Source organism: Falco cherrug, chromosome 7, assembly GCF_023634085.1.
Source record: "Falco cherrug isolate bFalChe1 chromosome 7, bFalChe1.pri, whole genome shotgun sequence".
Taxonomy (NCBI): Eukaryota; Metazoa; Chordata; class Aves; order Falconiformes; family Falconidae; genus Falco; species Falco cherrug.
Genome location: NC_073703.1, coordinates 30,513,277 through 30,528,838, shown reverse-complemented (window position 1 = coordinate 30,528,838; position 15,562 = coordinate 30,513,277). Strand labels below are relative to the sequence as shown.

Here is a 15,562-nt window from a genome sequence, read left to right as displayed (position 1 = left end):
TGTTTAGCATACTAAACAGATATTGCTAGCATGATTTGTTTTTCAGTCATAGGTTTAGCTTGAATGCAGGATACAAGTTTTCTTTCACTTGTTAACCCTGTTTGTCATTCTCTCAATTTCAGGAGCTACAGAGGTCCATATTAAATCAGATTGAAGTGTGCAAACAATTGGAACACCTAGAGAGTTCAGCAAGAGATGAATTTAATCCAATAGATCTGCAAGCTGCAAGTAAAATCATGATTTACTATCAAAACCAGCTTGAAGAAATGAGCCATAAAATGCAGATCCGTGAGACAGTCCTCAAAGATCTGGAAGATTTCATGGCCTCATTGAGGAAGTGTCAGTCTTCCATCAAATGCCTCACAGATCCCCCAGGTCACCCTGAAACACAGGGAAAAGCATTGAGAGAGGCTGCACAAGAAGTTTCTCACATGATAGAAAAGGCTAAATGTTTGGATGAACGCTTGAAAACAGTTGATATCTGTCTGGAAGATGGTGAATGTGGGAGAAAGACTTGCTGTGAAAACCTTGTTCTGACTTTATCTGAAGCCCTAAAGGCAACTTGTGATTCCTCAAGTGAACAGATGCTTTCAGAGGAAAAAGACTTATACGAGATCTTTTCCACAAAAAACGGTGAACTCCTTAAAAATATTCAGGATCTATGTGACAGAATTAACAAAATAGGCTTGAAGGATCCAACGATTCCAGCTGTTCAACAAAGGTGAATCCTTTTTTAAAACTCTTTCTATTCCATAATTCCAATGAACTTGGAGGGCCTGTGGCCCCTTCTCAGTAGACCACTGAAACCTGAATGTGTCTTGAGGTATCTGCGGAGCATTGAAAGAAGCTGTGAACTTGCTTTGTTTGTTCTATCACAGCCTAAATAAGGAAGTCTTCTCCCTTTTATCTTTTCTTTTAAACTCCTTTGAGTTTGAAGCAGCATTGATGAAGAAAAAAATAGAAGGAGGTTGACTGTTATGATCTTAGTTTTCAGTTAGAAAACTGTCAAACAGAGAAACGGGTCTTCTTCCTGAGCACTGATGCCTGAGATCTGGAACTCTGCGGTGTGGAAGCCTTGTGTTAATTCACCACACCACGAGAAAGCCACTAACATGATTTGTATGTCACTGGTACTGTTTCAGAGGATCTCTCTGCAGCCTTGCAAAGGATGAATAACCAATTCGCTGCTGTTTATGCGGAGGGAAAAAGGGAGGAGGGGAGAGGGGCTTGTATGCTGTGCCATTTTTTCAGTTGTGAAATCCCACACTATGGCATACCTTCCTTTGTTAGACTGTATTTTAAGACAGGTAGAATGCACTTTTAATACAAAATAATTCAGAAGGTTCATACAGACCCTGTTGGCCTTTAGGATTTTGGATTACTTTCTCAAAGGGCTTAGGTCAGCATAACTCATTTGAAGGACTGTGTCAAATTACAACAAGCTGAAGATCAAATTAGACTTTCTATAATGTCATTAAATACAGTCAGTATATGCAGCTCGGGATGAATTTCTAGGGAACTTAATAATTATATTGGGGAAAAAATCAAGGACTTTCTTTAATATAAGGCTGTATTTAATTTTTTCTAATAAAGGCTAAAATCATTAATGGAATTGGAAAAGGAATTGGATCGTGTTGCTGTTGAAATGAAACCTATGCAAGAAATTGCTAATAAGCTCCTACAGATCAAAGAGGAAAAAGCAGAGGAAGCAAATGAGCAGTGCAGAGTTACAGAGAGGTTATGGGAGGATACAAAACTCTTGCTTGCTGAATGGTAAGGAGAAAAGCTACGTTTTAAAGTAGTATTGTACAAGTAAGAACTTTGCTGGTAAAATGAAACAGCAAAAAAAGCCTTAGACCATACTTTAAAGTAAATTAAATCCTGAAACAGTTGCAAACTTTACTGTTATGATGCTGTAAACTATTATAAAGCCAAGAATTGCACATAATGATTTGCAGCCAAAGCTCATGAATTTTATATATTTTTAAGACATCACAGCCCCATCATTTAGCAGATATGCAGTGATGTGTTGGACTTAATTGGTAACCAAAAGAAAAACGTGTCTGGCTGGGAATGATGTGTCTTCCGTATTTGCTGTAAATTTCATGCCAGCACATTAAAAAAGAAAAGTCAAACTGAAAAAATGGAAGAGGACAGCTGGGAAAACAGTCTGTTCTGCAGGCAAAGATTAAAGGAGCTTGGTTTGATAAGTCTGTGAGAGTGAGGCCTGGGAAAGGCTATGATTGATCACCCAAGGCATCTGTCCTCCTCTTACAGTTTTTCAAGATGCCTAGAGGCTTTGCATGGACTGGCACAGTTCTGGTTAATCCTTATGGCTTGCACGGGTGTCAGTGGGAGTAATCTGTTTTCATATGCCAGTGAAGGCTGGGCTGAGGTGGTATTTCCCACTGTCCACCACCCAAGCTGTTGTGATATCTACTGCACCTGTATTTCAGTTTACTGGTGACTGAGCTCACCTTTCAGGTGGGAGAGTCACATTCAGGTCACATCACAGTTAAATGTCAGTCAGAGGCATATGATAGTGAAGGGCATTTCTGATTCCAAAATCTGTCCAAATACCACACCAGGTATCCCACAATATTGCAGGGTTTATGACTGGTACGGTTTAGCCCCCCTTTTCTCCCTTCCAAACATAGTAGTCAAGTCCCTACATATTTGAATATAGGAGAAGGAAGCAGATAAGAGGCTGAGGCTGCTGGTTTGTGCTTAGGCCATAAATAATACATCTCTTTTTAACAGCCAGGAGCAGTGTGCAAGGGCTCTGGAGCTCCTGAAGCAATATCAAAGCTGCAAAACTAGTCTGACCAGCATTATCCAGAAACAGGAGATTATGCTTTCACAGCAAGCTTCTTACATGGGGAAGGAGAATCTGAATAGACTGATAACAAAGGTGAGTGAAAAGGATGAAAAGCCTTTCCTGGGAGCATTCAGTTGTAGGGTTTACCTTATATGCCTAGACTTCAGGGCAAATGTTAAGACCTGGCTTTGGCTTCCAAAATACTTTAGGGACCATACTCTGGTTTTGTTTTAAGTTGAAGTCCAGTTCTGCTTAGTGAATCAAGGTCTTGTTAAAGATGAGGGATTAAAAAAAAAACAAAAGCAAAACCCCATAGAAAAACTATAATCAAGTACAAAAATCAGATGAAATCCTGTTCTACTAAAAGCACGTGTTGAAATCAGCCATATTCACCCATACCCTTTCGAACGTTTCTGTGTTTTCTACCAAGTTAAAAAAAAGCCTTATAGTGGGCCATTTGTAAATATATAAAAAGAGCAAATTCATTTGTTACTAAGAAGATACTTTAAAATGTTGTACCACTTAGAGCAAACGTAAAGTAACGCAGCTCCTTAGGGCTGCTTGTTTCTGTGCTGTTGCTCTAGCTTATAACCGAGAATTTAGATGTGTATCCTCTCCTTGCTCATGTCACTGGGTCCCAGGCAGAGCCACAGGGTTTGTCTGCACCATCCAACGCTGTGCAGAGATCCTCAGCTAGCCCCAGGCAAGCTGGATCAGGAAGAGAAACTGTAAGGCTGTCAGCTGGCATATCTGCTCAGAGACTGGGCCATGCCAGACCTGTCCTGCTTCCCAGGCTGGAGCTTGTGTACCTCGCTGTGTGTCATTGCCACTGTGCTCAGAGACAGCGTGGGGGCTGCCAGCATGGTGCTGCCTTGGGATGTGGACTTCTGCAGGCCAGAATGGTTTTGACTTGGGCTGATGATAACAGTATTTCCTTGAGCTGGTTTTTACATTTGCAGCATGAATCTCTGTCCTCACGCTGACTTTGCTGACTGAACTGTGTTGCTGTCAGAAGCCATAACAACGTAGTTTGGTATTTCTCCTCTTGCTTCTCTTGTGTTACAAACCTATGTAGATGACAGACCTTCTACATAAGAGCCTTGGCCTCCGTAACTGACATCTGCTCCCTGCTGTCTTTGACAGCAGTTAAACATTTGCAGTGTTTTTTTACATTAGCTGATGAGACTGAATGAGCGTAAATGAATGCCCTGCTGGACATCCCCTCATTTAGTTTAAAGTTTACTGCTTTTTCAGACAAAAATTTGGCAGCCAGCTACATTCTTCTTGGCTAAATGAATACAGCCACCAGACACAGTTGTCCATAGCTAATGGATTAGGGAACGGCAGCATGTCTGTCATGACCGTTTTACTGTGCAGGTTTCACGTTTCCTGGCTGGGTTTTGTAACTGGTTGTTTGGATGCCACGTTTAGGCTTTCTGATGAGGCATCACCCAAGTCATTCAGGAACATTTGCTCTCAGGCAGTGCCTGGGATGGTTAAATTTAAGAAGCAATGTGGTTTCTTCCCTTGGGCAATGGGGTGGTGTCAGCATGTAGCACCCACCCTGTAGCTGAGGCAGTCTTCTCTTGGTTTCACCAGTGAGACTTCTGGCACCTTGTATGGCTCAGGCTCCTGCTGCAGGAGGAGTTTGCCTGCATACCCCGGCCCCTGCTTGTACGGACAGCCCTCTCTGCTAACAACCCTTCCTCTTCACCCCGAGTCTTGGGATTCCCACTCTCAGAACTGTGATCTGCAAGAGTTGCAGCACGGTACAGGCCTGTCCGTGGGTGCTGATGACTTGTTCTTTATAATTATATAAAATAATAGCAGAGAAGGTCCACTGCCTTGTTCTGGTTTGTGAGCGCTGCTCTGCCATCCCCATTTCTCAGTGGCTGTCAGAATCCGTATGGGAAGATGTAACGCTTGTCTCTGGGAGATAAGGAGAGCTTTTGGTACCAGATTGCCTAACACCAGAGGTCAGTGTTTCTTTTCCAGCCAGCTTCCATGTTGTTTGTAAACACTGCCATCATCATTCAGCACAAAGAGGTAGTCTAGTTTTTAACTAGGAAGTAGGAAAAAGGGACATTTCCATTTCTGGCAATGGCATATTTGACAATGATTACGTTTAAGTAGGCTTTAAGCTTGTTTTTTTTTTTAAAAAAAAGTAGTTTAAAACCTGGGGGTTAGAATGCCAGGTTATATTTTTTAGAGTTGTAGTAGTATCTCAGACAATTATTAGGTATACATTGTTGATTTCTGTAACTGAGGTTCTGTGTATGGATGTACAGTCCTCTTGGATCTTGCGATTGTGACTTTTAAAGCAAACGGTGGTTTTGGCTGCCTTTAGGGAGAAATATATTATCTGTAGTTCCCACTCAGCTGTTTTGCAGATGATACCAGAATAATAAGGATTTCTAACAGGGAAATGTTCCTATCAGCATGACAGGGATATAACAACAACGGATACATTCCTAGTCTCATCATATTATATAAAATACATGATTTTGAGTAATGCTGTTGTTTCTCTAAACTAAAAAGAACAGCACATCAGTGAAAAATGTTTTACTGAATGAACAGTCATAAGCAAACATGCTGGTAAATATCCATTTGGTCTTTTTCACAGATTGAAGAGGCAAAAGAAGAATTTAATGAACACTCAGAAGATGTAGACAAAATAAATCAGATCTGCAAAAACCTTCAATTGCAGCTCAATAAAATGAGAAGCTTTGAGGAGCCTCCATTTGAGAATGAGGCTAACATTATTGTGGACAGATGGCTGGATGTATGTAAAAAGTAAATTATCAGGGTGGTCTTATCTGTTATGCATTATAGTAATTGAGTCTGACGCGTGTGTAATATTTGGAATAAATGAAGTGCAATATGGCAAAGATTCTTAAGAGATAAATCCAAGTGTTTACCAGAGGAAAGCTTGCAGAGTGTCTATTGGTGTAATGTTTCTGATCTCTCAGGTAGTTTATATCATGAGTCCTCCTGGACAGTAAATAATTCTAGGAAATGCAGAAAGGCAATATCTGTGTTTTCTGCATGAACCTGTAAGCTTCCTTAACAACCTCTGTGGATTTAGGCTTTGGGAGACAGTCTGGAGAATCACAATGCTGGTGCTTTTGGTGAGAAATGTTTGCCACTGTTGATCTAAGCAGTGCATCAATACTGAGATTAGATGGTATTTACTGAGAGTAGATAAACATTAATGAGCAAGGCTTCTTCCTAAACCTGCCTTAAAACTGGCAAGCTGCCATTGTGATTGGTATGATGGTGACATGTGTGGCAGGGATTTAAATATGTTCTCCATGACCAGTTCACTGAGAAGACACATGAGATTTTTTTTTCCCCCTTGCTGCCCTTGTTTTTGTGCTTGGTTTTATCTTGCTCTGATTTTATTATGCTGCTTTTGATTTTAGAATATAACTCAACATTTTTGAAATCTCTGTGTGTTTTCTATGTATAAATGTCATGGTAGATCAATGAAAAGACTGAAAACTACTGTGATAATTTGGGAAGAGTTCAGGCTTTGTGGGACAAACTCCTTGGTTTATCTGGCGCAATCAATGCTTGGGCAAATGCAGAACTGAAGAATGCAGAAACCCATTGTCTGACTGAAGAGGACCTTACACAGCTGAAGGTAATTTGAATAGAAATTTTTTACTCTTATTCTTCAGGATATAAACATGCACATTGCATAGAAATGCCAGCACTGCAAAAGCAGAGGAAGCTGTAACATTTGCAATTATATCTGCATGGATGGATTCACTGAAGATACTGCATAATGTATTGGGGATACAGGTCTTGGAAACTCATGACTTGGTGGCATATCTGTATACTAAATTGTTTAAAATTAATGCAACACTGTAAATGCTGCTTTAGCCTACAAAAGCCCCCTCATTCCTTTGTGCTGTACAAACATACAGCAAAGAGAAGGCCTGGGAAGCTTGAAGCCTAGAGCACGGTGGTGCACATATTTCCTTGTGCCTAGAGAAGAAAGGGAAGAGAGTGTGCGTAGGCTAATGATTAGTTCTCTAGTTTGAAAATGCCTATCAGTGAAGATACTGGAGCCTCAGAAATGGCTGGGCAGTGTTCAAGGAGAGGTTGCAGAGGTGGCTTATTTGTTGCTGTGACCCTTGTCCCAGTGTGCTCTCTGGTATAACTTAAAGCACCCTTAGTAGTGACTGGCTGCTGAGGGTCTCCAGGGGCTGCACACAGGTAGCCATCAGCAGAGCCTGGGCTGCCCGTGCCCCTTTTGCACACGCTGTAGCATCAACTCTTGGTATCAGGGTGCAGCTGGGTGTGAAAAAACATGTGCTAGTTCTATGCCATTGAAAAGCCTCACGTACAGAGGTAAATATTTTAATTTCTGGCTTAAGGGCCATAATCGACCAGCTGCCCTGCTTCGTTGTGGTAATAGCTCAACAAAAATAATTTCCTGCTTGAGTGGGGTTGAGACATACATATATCCCATATCCACTTGTTTGAAAATATGTAGGCAGTTTTTTCTCGGTGTTTACATGCTAAAAATGCCATGATTTTTATTATGCTTATTTGCAGCATTACTCCTACTGTTAGCACAGCTCATTTGTTTTGATTTGAAGAGCAGTAAAAAGCCAAGGTTTTATTTGAATATAGATCTTCTCAGTGAAACAGTAGTATACACACTATGCAGAGGTGGATATTTTGTCACTTTATTATTGCCTTTGTTATTGTATTGTTAGAATTTACCTGGGGTAGTTCAGGTCACTGAGGGCTCCAGTAAAAATGCACCAGCTGGCAACTGCATCTTAAAGAGTCATTTGTTACTGGAAACTGCTCAGTCCTGGCGTGATGAGACCAAGCCCCTGATGTGCCCTACGGGTGGTTAGGAAGGGCCGTGCTGGAGGTGGCTGTGCTAAAGTTACTCCACTGCTCCTATTTGAGAGGATAATCCTGGAAGGAGAGGGGAGGAGAGGGCAAGGGAAAGAGAAACCGTGTTTCCCATGAGCTACTATAAAACCAGAATAGGAGAGAAAACTGAACTCAGTGCATTGGTATTTTTGTAGAATGATTTAAAGTGCAGAAGGCCTCAGGTTCATTTCTCAATTTGTTATTATTTCTTTTGTTGTTGATCCTGAAACATCTCTGTAAATGTTAACCATGTTACAAAACCCCCAACTGTTGCAACGTGTATCATGGCCCATATGGTTGAAACCCAGCGTCCTTTGTGACCACCCAGCAAAGCGCTGGTGCATGTGCTGCCAAGAAGCCTGTCACAAAAGAACAGAGTAATGGTTATTTGACTGCATATTTAAAGATGGCTTCAGTATAAATAACGTGAGAGAAGTTCTGCTTTCCCCTATAGCCAGTACACAAATGGGAACTCTTTTAAGGGCTGCAGCACGTGAATGGGTTTTGATGGTTGCTTGTACAGAGACTGCAGAGGAATACTTTGTGCTGAGGGAGTTTGGAATATCGATCTGGGAATGTGAGACAATATGATTGTTTTAGATATATCCTATTTCATAAGTTGAAGCTGGTATTTTACTTTCACATTACTGGCTTGTTCCAAAATCCATTCAAATGAGTAGAAGTCTTTTCGTATACAAAGAATTTACATTAAAAAAGTGCTTACAGCATGTGCTGTATTTTATCACATCCCTACTGAAGTGTATCATCAGGATGCCAATTCTTGACTTTAAGTCTCTAACATCTGAGAATAGCCTTTTTTAATAGAAGCAGCAAGAAATAAATACAAAATTAAGATTATTTTCCTTCAAATTTACTTGGGACAATATGGAAGTAAAATAATTAAGATTGTTAAATTTATGCTGGATTTGCATTAACAACTGCTTTGCCTGAGCAACAGCGTGTTTCTGGCTCTAATAAAAAAAAAAAAAATCTAACTCGCTGATTTGAAAATCAGGCAATGGACCAGTTGTGGGAGCATTATATGCTAAAATGCAGAATCAGAATATTAGTAATATAATTTGGTAATAGAAACAACCTAGGGGGAAACACAGTTAACGATGTGGGTTTTTCCACCTTTAGGCATGCTTACGAGTCCAGGAGCAGAAGCTTCAGAAATTTGACAACACGGTGGCTGAGATAGAAGAACTTCTGAATAGTAATGAACCTCCACTGGAACTACAGGTGTGAAGAAGCTTTTACAGCTAATATGCCAGCACTCATTCCTACAGCCCTGCTTCTGGTATCACCTTTGGCACAATCATTGATTGGTTTGACTTAATCTACCCAAAGAAAATTGGAGTTGTTTTGTTGGCTATTAGCAGTGACATTTCATTTGTTGTCTTTCTCAAGCTGTCAGACCAAAACCCGTCATTTAAAACACATAGTCCTCTCTCAGTCCTGTGGCTTTTAGGGGCTTAGACCTGACACAGCTGGTTTGCAGGCCTGTATCAGTGATATCTGGCTTTTAGCTGTTGGCCGAGAAGGTGGCGTGGTGGACCTTATCATCCCTTTGGGGATCCCAGCAACTCAGCATGCTGACTGTCTATTTTAAACCACCCTTTTACCTGGACATGGCTTAATGTAGCTTGGTAGTATGTAGCTATTTGCATAAAGTGGTGTTTACTGTGGTATTTTTCTTTGGGACATCAGAAGGAGTATCATCTTCTTGTGTTACCTTCATACAGCAAAGAATAAAATCCTCCCCATTTGAGACCACGTTAGCCTACCCTGATCCTATAGCAGTTCCCTAAGCGTCCGCTCCCAGTGTCAGATGCCCCTTGAGCTTGACCCAGTTTAGCTATTTGTGTTTATCCTCAGCAGGCAGTGAACTTGGAAGAGTTTCACTGGGTAAAGTGATCTAAGGAGATTAGGAAAGGACTCTGCAACCTTGTACTGTGCACGCTGTGCTCCTTGGGAGCAGCAGGTGCCCTGAGCCCCCTGGGTGGTCTTTCAGCAGGTGGCTGTGATCTAGTTGAGTTGCTGTCTTAGGCAAACCTGCGGGAGCCTTACGGGTAAGGTTAAGGGCCTGTTCCTCCTTAGTGACTAGTCTGGAGCCAGAGGTCCCCACCTCTCTGCTGTCCTTGCCTGTTTTTTTGGATCAGTGTGAGGAGTTTGCCCCGGTGGGGTCACTGCAGGGGAGTGTGTTACAGAAAGACCTGGTACTTTCTTCTTCATGGTAGCCAAACCACATATGAGGCCTTTATCCAGCTGAGAGTAGATCCTGGAGTAGGCTGACAAATCAAACTGTTAGTAAGGCAGCACTAGTAAATGCATTGCTTATAAAGATGATCTGAGATCATTACTCTCAGAAAAGGAGAGCTATATACTATTCTTTTTCAATTTGTGGAGTGGGAAGGGAAGACAAGACACTGGAACCGACTGTGACTGAAATGTCTGGACTTTGGATCATTTCATTGCTTTTTATGTCTGTTGTGGAGTTCTGTAATATTATAAGAAATCAATGCAGCATAATTTCTTACATACGCTTATTTCCAATTTTTAGGTCATCAGATCATCTGTTGTGCAAAAAATGGAGCTAATAAAAGAGCTCTTGTCAATGAAGCAGGGGACCAGTGAACTCAGCATGAATACAGCAGAACTAAAAGGAGACCTTGATCTGGCCAAGACACAAATTGGAATGACTGAATCACTTTTAAAAGCTCTGTCTCCTTCTGACACCTTAGAGATCTTTACTAAATTAGAGGTAATGTGCCACAAATGGAGCATCTTTTATAATTTCATTCATTATTTCTCTCCTGGGCAAGTCTTCGTAAGTGTTTCTCCTGTATATGTTGTAAACTGCTAGAATAACTCAAGTGATGAGCCTGGCTTGAATATTTCTTTAAGCTGCCAGAAACATGAAACAAAAAGACTGTTTTCACTGGATGTTATCAGATGTAGTTCATTAACCCTTGCAGCTGTTGGAAATGGTTAAGTGATAGGCACGACAACAGAATACCACCCAACACATGTTGAAGCAGCAGCGGGGGTACTGAGTTGTATCTTTTCCAGGACTGGATAATATCCAGAGGTTATCTTTGTGCCACCTGAACCTTCCTGCAAGGGAAACTCCCAGTAGGCAAATTTCAGCCAACTTTCCATCCTCTTTCCACCAGGGAGAGAGGTGAAGAAAGAGATGCTTCCTGCTTGGAGGTTCAAGGCTGGCAAGATTTAAACCTGTTGAACGTTGAGTGGATTATGCACGTTCTGGGTGTCAGACCACTAGTGTTTGGGGCAGTGAAATCACAGGCATTGGAAGAAAGATATAGCTTTTAATGAATTCTCACAGCTTCTTTTAAGTTACCTTTCAACCTGACATACAGACTAAAGTGTTTAGGGGTGGAATAGTGCCTATGGCAGCTAAGGCATTACAACTTGTAGTATTATCCGCTCTGAAACACACTGTGTTACTGTGCACTTCATGTATCTATTTTGTGTGATACCAAAATGTGCATGAGTGAATGTGTGTGTGGTTATGTATTCATACAAATGCATACACACTGCTCAAGGATAGTTTATTGCTTACATCTACCTATTGATTGCTTTGTTAATGTCAATATAGTTTAAGAAATTATTCTGACACATAGACAAGACTAAACTCTTTTGCAAAACCCTAGTTTCTACTAAGCAGCTCTATGCAGTGTACTTATGATTGCTCTTCAAAATTTTCTTTTTAACGGTTGTCCTTTTTTTTTTTTTTAACTTTAGGAGATACACCAGAAAATTCTGCAACAAGAACACCTTGTCACATTACTCCAAGAAGAGACGGATTGTCCTGATGTGGATGAATTAAATAAGCAGCTTAAATGTGTTATTGATTTATTTAATAAGAAGAAACGTGTGTTTCAAGATCACTTTATAGGAGTTTTGAACCGTAAGCAAGCACATTTCACATTTATGTAGCTTTATAGGCTTTTATTGACCATGCCAATCACTTAAAGGGTATGCAATGAATTTATTTTTGCTTAGATGTCTGAAACTGTTTCAATATCTCAAACTACTTCAGGATTCTGTACAAGATAAAAATTTTGTTAAAAATGGCTTTTGATTCCAACAAACCACTCAGTCTGAATGAAAGTATTTTGTTTCTTGTTTTTACATTTTAAAAAAATAGATAAAAGTAGTATAAAGCATAACTGAGGAACAAATGGCAGAGCATTTCATTAAAAACTACAGAAATCAAACATTTTCATTTTTCCAGTTATTTTTTATTTAATCTTGGTTGTGAGAAGGAATAACATAATTAATTACTTTCTATTTTATGCAGACATGGGATTTTGCAGGTGTACAATTAGGCCTAAAGGTAGTCTCATCTTCAGATAGTTTTTGAGTAATACTTATTTGTGTGGAAATGAGAAAAGTTGCCAAAAGGCTAATACTAAGTCTTTTTTATTGAAACTGCTGTGTGTAGCAGGCTGTCCCTCCCAAGTGAACAGGTATGTTTATTGTCAATTAATGCTGGGTAAAAACATGTATGGCCTTCAGCATTTTGTCACATGGTCTGTAGTGAAAAGCAACCTTTGACAGTAGCACTGATAAATGTAATTAAAAATTGTCTGAAATCTGTGTGTTAAATGGGATTTTCTTTTGCAGAATACAATTAATGAAGAAAATTGGAATGTATCTTTTTTTCAGGTCAATGCAAGAATTTTAATGACTGGTTCAGCAGCACTCAGCTGTCTTTGAAGGACTGCTTTGACCTGTCAGAAACAAAACCAATAATGGAAGAAAGACTGCAGAGGCTAACGGTAAAACATTAAAATGTTCTAATTTCTAAAGCTGGTTGTTCTTTAAGTTTTAATTTTTTACACGGAAGACTACTCTTGGGAGTGAATTCACTGACAGTGGTTTTGTAGCTTGAGGCTGCGAGAACATTTCATGTGACTTACAGAATTAGGACAGTAAGTGGAATGAAAATAAAACTTTGTTAAAATGGAATATCAGTTTCAAGTTCAGACATAGTTGGGCAAGCAAGAGACAGGACAGTAGTTAGTGAAAGTCAGTGGACCTTGACCAAGTATTTAAGTGTGCAAAGATGCAGAAAGTCAAGTATGTAGAGAATAAAATGAAATTCTGACCCCTCTTGGACTCCAGTGTGAACAATTTGCATTCACTTTGCTTTGCTTAGCCAGATTTTCCCTCTGTCAGACAGAATCAACGGGAAAGAGATGGAAAAGCCCCAACATCTGGAAGAGGCAATCACAGTTAAGCAGCCAAAGACAGTGACGTCAGTGTTAGATTTGAATGCTGCTTGCCTATTTCTTCTGTGTGTATTTGTGCTGTAGATCCAAGTCATCTACTTGACTTTCTCCTGATTTTACACACAGCAAATTTTCCATTCACGAGTGGAATAGTAAGCAAACTGTGAATTAACATATATTCCTTTTCAGGAACTGAAATTGCTGTAGAAAACATTTGTGGAGGTAATGGGAGTTGAAAAACTCTTGTAACATAAATACCTATTCTACCACAGCAAATTTGACAAATGCATCTTGTGTTTGTGCTCTTACTCAGCGCTTCTTAACATCTGAAGGCAAAGACAGAGATATCCAAGAAGTTAAAACTTTATTGGATAAAGTGAAGCATTACTTGTCCAAAGCAAGCATTATCCACCTTAACAGCTGTGTGAGAGATCAAGAAGCAGAACTACAAAGACTGGTCTCCAAATGTCAGAAACGGGAAAAGGAGCTTGGTGCTTCTCTCCAGCAGCTCAGTAGGTAGGGAACTAATGTAGTTTCTGACATTTTAATCACAAGTGATGTAAAATGATTCATTATTAAACAGCCATACTGAATAGCAGACAACCCTGCTTTTTATTTAAAGATCATATTTTAATAAAGGGTAGTGAGTGTTTTGTTGTTTGCTTTATGTGTTTGTTCGCTTTGTAGCAGACTCAATGTTATATGGCAGTACGTGCTTCTGGACAGTTTCAGTGAGATGATCTGAAATACTGAAGATTAAGCTTGTGCTTAAAACTCTGCTTGTTCGGGTGCATTATATTTATGTTACCTTTTCAGCAAAACACTGCTGTCAGCGGGTTCGAGTCATGTAATGCCTCTCATTTTGACCTCTATTATTATTATTGTTATACTCTCTTTAGCCTTGAAGAAAGCAGCACGGTCTTAGAAGAATGGCTCATTGCTCAGGAAGAAAAACTCAAAGAGATCCAAAAAGATGAGACAAAACTTGAAAACTTCTATAAAACACTGTTAGCACAGAGGTATTGTTTTCTTTGGTCTCTATCTGAGAACTGTCTTCTAAAGAAGATTGCTCCATGTTGTTACAACAAATAGATGTTCATTAACATTTTTTGTGTTTTCCAGAAAACCATTTGACTCCATGGCTCAGCTAGTAAATTCCTTGAGGGAGACTGGGCTGACAGAACATGAAACTGTTTCAGAAGCTGCTCATCTTCTTAGTAGATATCAGACACTGATAACACATGTAAGTGAAATGACAGGCAATACTGAGAGACTTCCAGTGGAAGGACAAAATTTTGAAGAACTTGTCCAGGATGTTTCTTGCTGGATCAAAAAGCTGGAGGAGGCTGTCAATAACCTGAGTTCACAGGGAAGTGAGTTGCCATCAGACAAAAGGATTAATCAGATAAAGGTATTGTTTTAAATCTATTCCTTTTCCACTTCACAGCTTGTGCTAGTATCAGGGGAATGCTTGATGAGTCAGTCCCTTGTAAGATACTGTCACTGCTGACTGCAGGTGGTTTTGTGGCTTATTTGGGGAGGGGAGATGTTTGGGGTTTTTTGTTCTTGTTTGGTTTTGCATAGTTTATTATGTAAGATGAGATTCTCTGCTGCATGTCTGGGTGGAGCAGCACTGAACTCAGATGGTGCTGGTGGCCGTGCATCTCCCCATCATAGCTTACTCCAGAGGTGAAGAGGGAGGTCAGTAACACAGCTGGGGCGTCTGGAGAGCCTCTGCAAAGTGTGTGGCTTCTTGGGTGTCCAGCTGGGCTGTGCCACTGCCTGGGCGAGTCTCTCAGGCCCCAATGTCAGGTTTTTTTTTGGTGTCCTCTATTCTCTGACTACATAGGATGGGGATGCTGAGATTACATGCCTTGTTCTGTGGAAGGGGTAGTATTGTAACAAATATCTCTCCCTAAGATTTGGAGAGGTTTTCTTTATTGGTCAGCACAATATTGGTTCTGTTAGGTAGAGAATAATTTAAAAATCAGCTTCATTATCCCAGACTTGCTAAACCTAGATGATCTATCCATTTATATATCAGTTATGTGGTAAGTTGGAAGGAGAATTATTTTGTCTTGAACAGCAATGTACAAAATATGAAAAAAATCTTTGGTAATATGTTTTATTTTGTAACCAAACCCAGTTGTATATGTACTGCTTCTGCTTCTTACCTAATACAGGAAATCACAGCTCTCAGAGATGCGGGAGAGGCCAAAATACAGAACATGGTAGCTCTAGGAGAAACTTTAATGAAAAATGAGAAAAGTAGGAAGCCAGTGGTTCAGCAGACTATTTCTGAGCTCCAGAACAAGTGGGAAAGCATCTGTCAGCAAACCACTGAATATAGAAGGTAATGTGGAATTTGCCAAGAGGCAGTACAGTTGACTTACTGCTATATTGACTTTCTTCTCTTCTTCCTGCATCAGTTGGATTGAATTTGTGTTCTTGGTGGGCAGAACGAGACACCTACAAAAATACTTGTATTTCTGCAGTATTGTGGAAGGGCAGGTCACAGTTTGGATTGAGCAGTCCAGTCGTAGGTTGTAAGCAGGAGGCGTGAGGGGGTGGCAAGACAGCTGAGGGG

General features: G+C 40.2%; 1 protein-coding gene across 2 annotated transcripts in view; it reads left to right on the top strand.

Annotated features, from left to right (window-relative positions):
• SYNE2 (spectrin repeat containing nuclear envelope protein 2) overlaps positions 1 to 15,562 on the top strand; it is a 191,358-nt gene that overhangs the window by 53,507 nt on the left and 122,289 nt on the right. For both annotated transcript variants that reach the window (XM_055716088.1, XM_055716089.1), the window contains exons 29-41: positions 123 to 721; positions 1,594 to 1,773; positions 2,761 to 2,911; positions 5,442 to 5,600; positions 6,300 to 6,461; positions 8,855 to 8,956; positions 10,278 to 10,478; positions 11,483 to 11,648; positions 12,410 to 12,522; positions 13,289 to 13,491; positions 13,875 to 13,994; positions 14,098 to 14,386; positions 15,159 to 15,328. In XM_055716088.1, the coding sequence (XP_055572063.1) occupies positions 123 to 721; positions 1,594 to 1,773; positions 2,761 to 2,911; positions 5,442 to 5,600; positions 6,300 to 6,461; positions 8,855 to 8,956; positions 10,278 to 10,478; positions 11,483 to 11,648; positions 12,410 to 12,522; positions 13,289 to 13,491; positions 13,875 to 13,994; positions 14,098 to 14,386; positions 15,159 to 15,328 (2,615 nt within the window). The remainder of the gene's footprint in view (positions 1 to 122; positions 722 to 1,593; positions 1,774 to 2,760; positions 2,912 to 5,441; positions 5,601 to 6,299; positions 6,462 to 8,854; positions 8,957 to 10,277; positions 10,479 to 11,482; positions 11,649 to 12,409; positions 12,523 to 13,288; positions 13,492 to 13,874; positions 13,995 to 14,097; positions 14,387 to 15,158; positions 15,329 to 15,562) is intronic.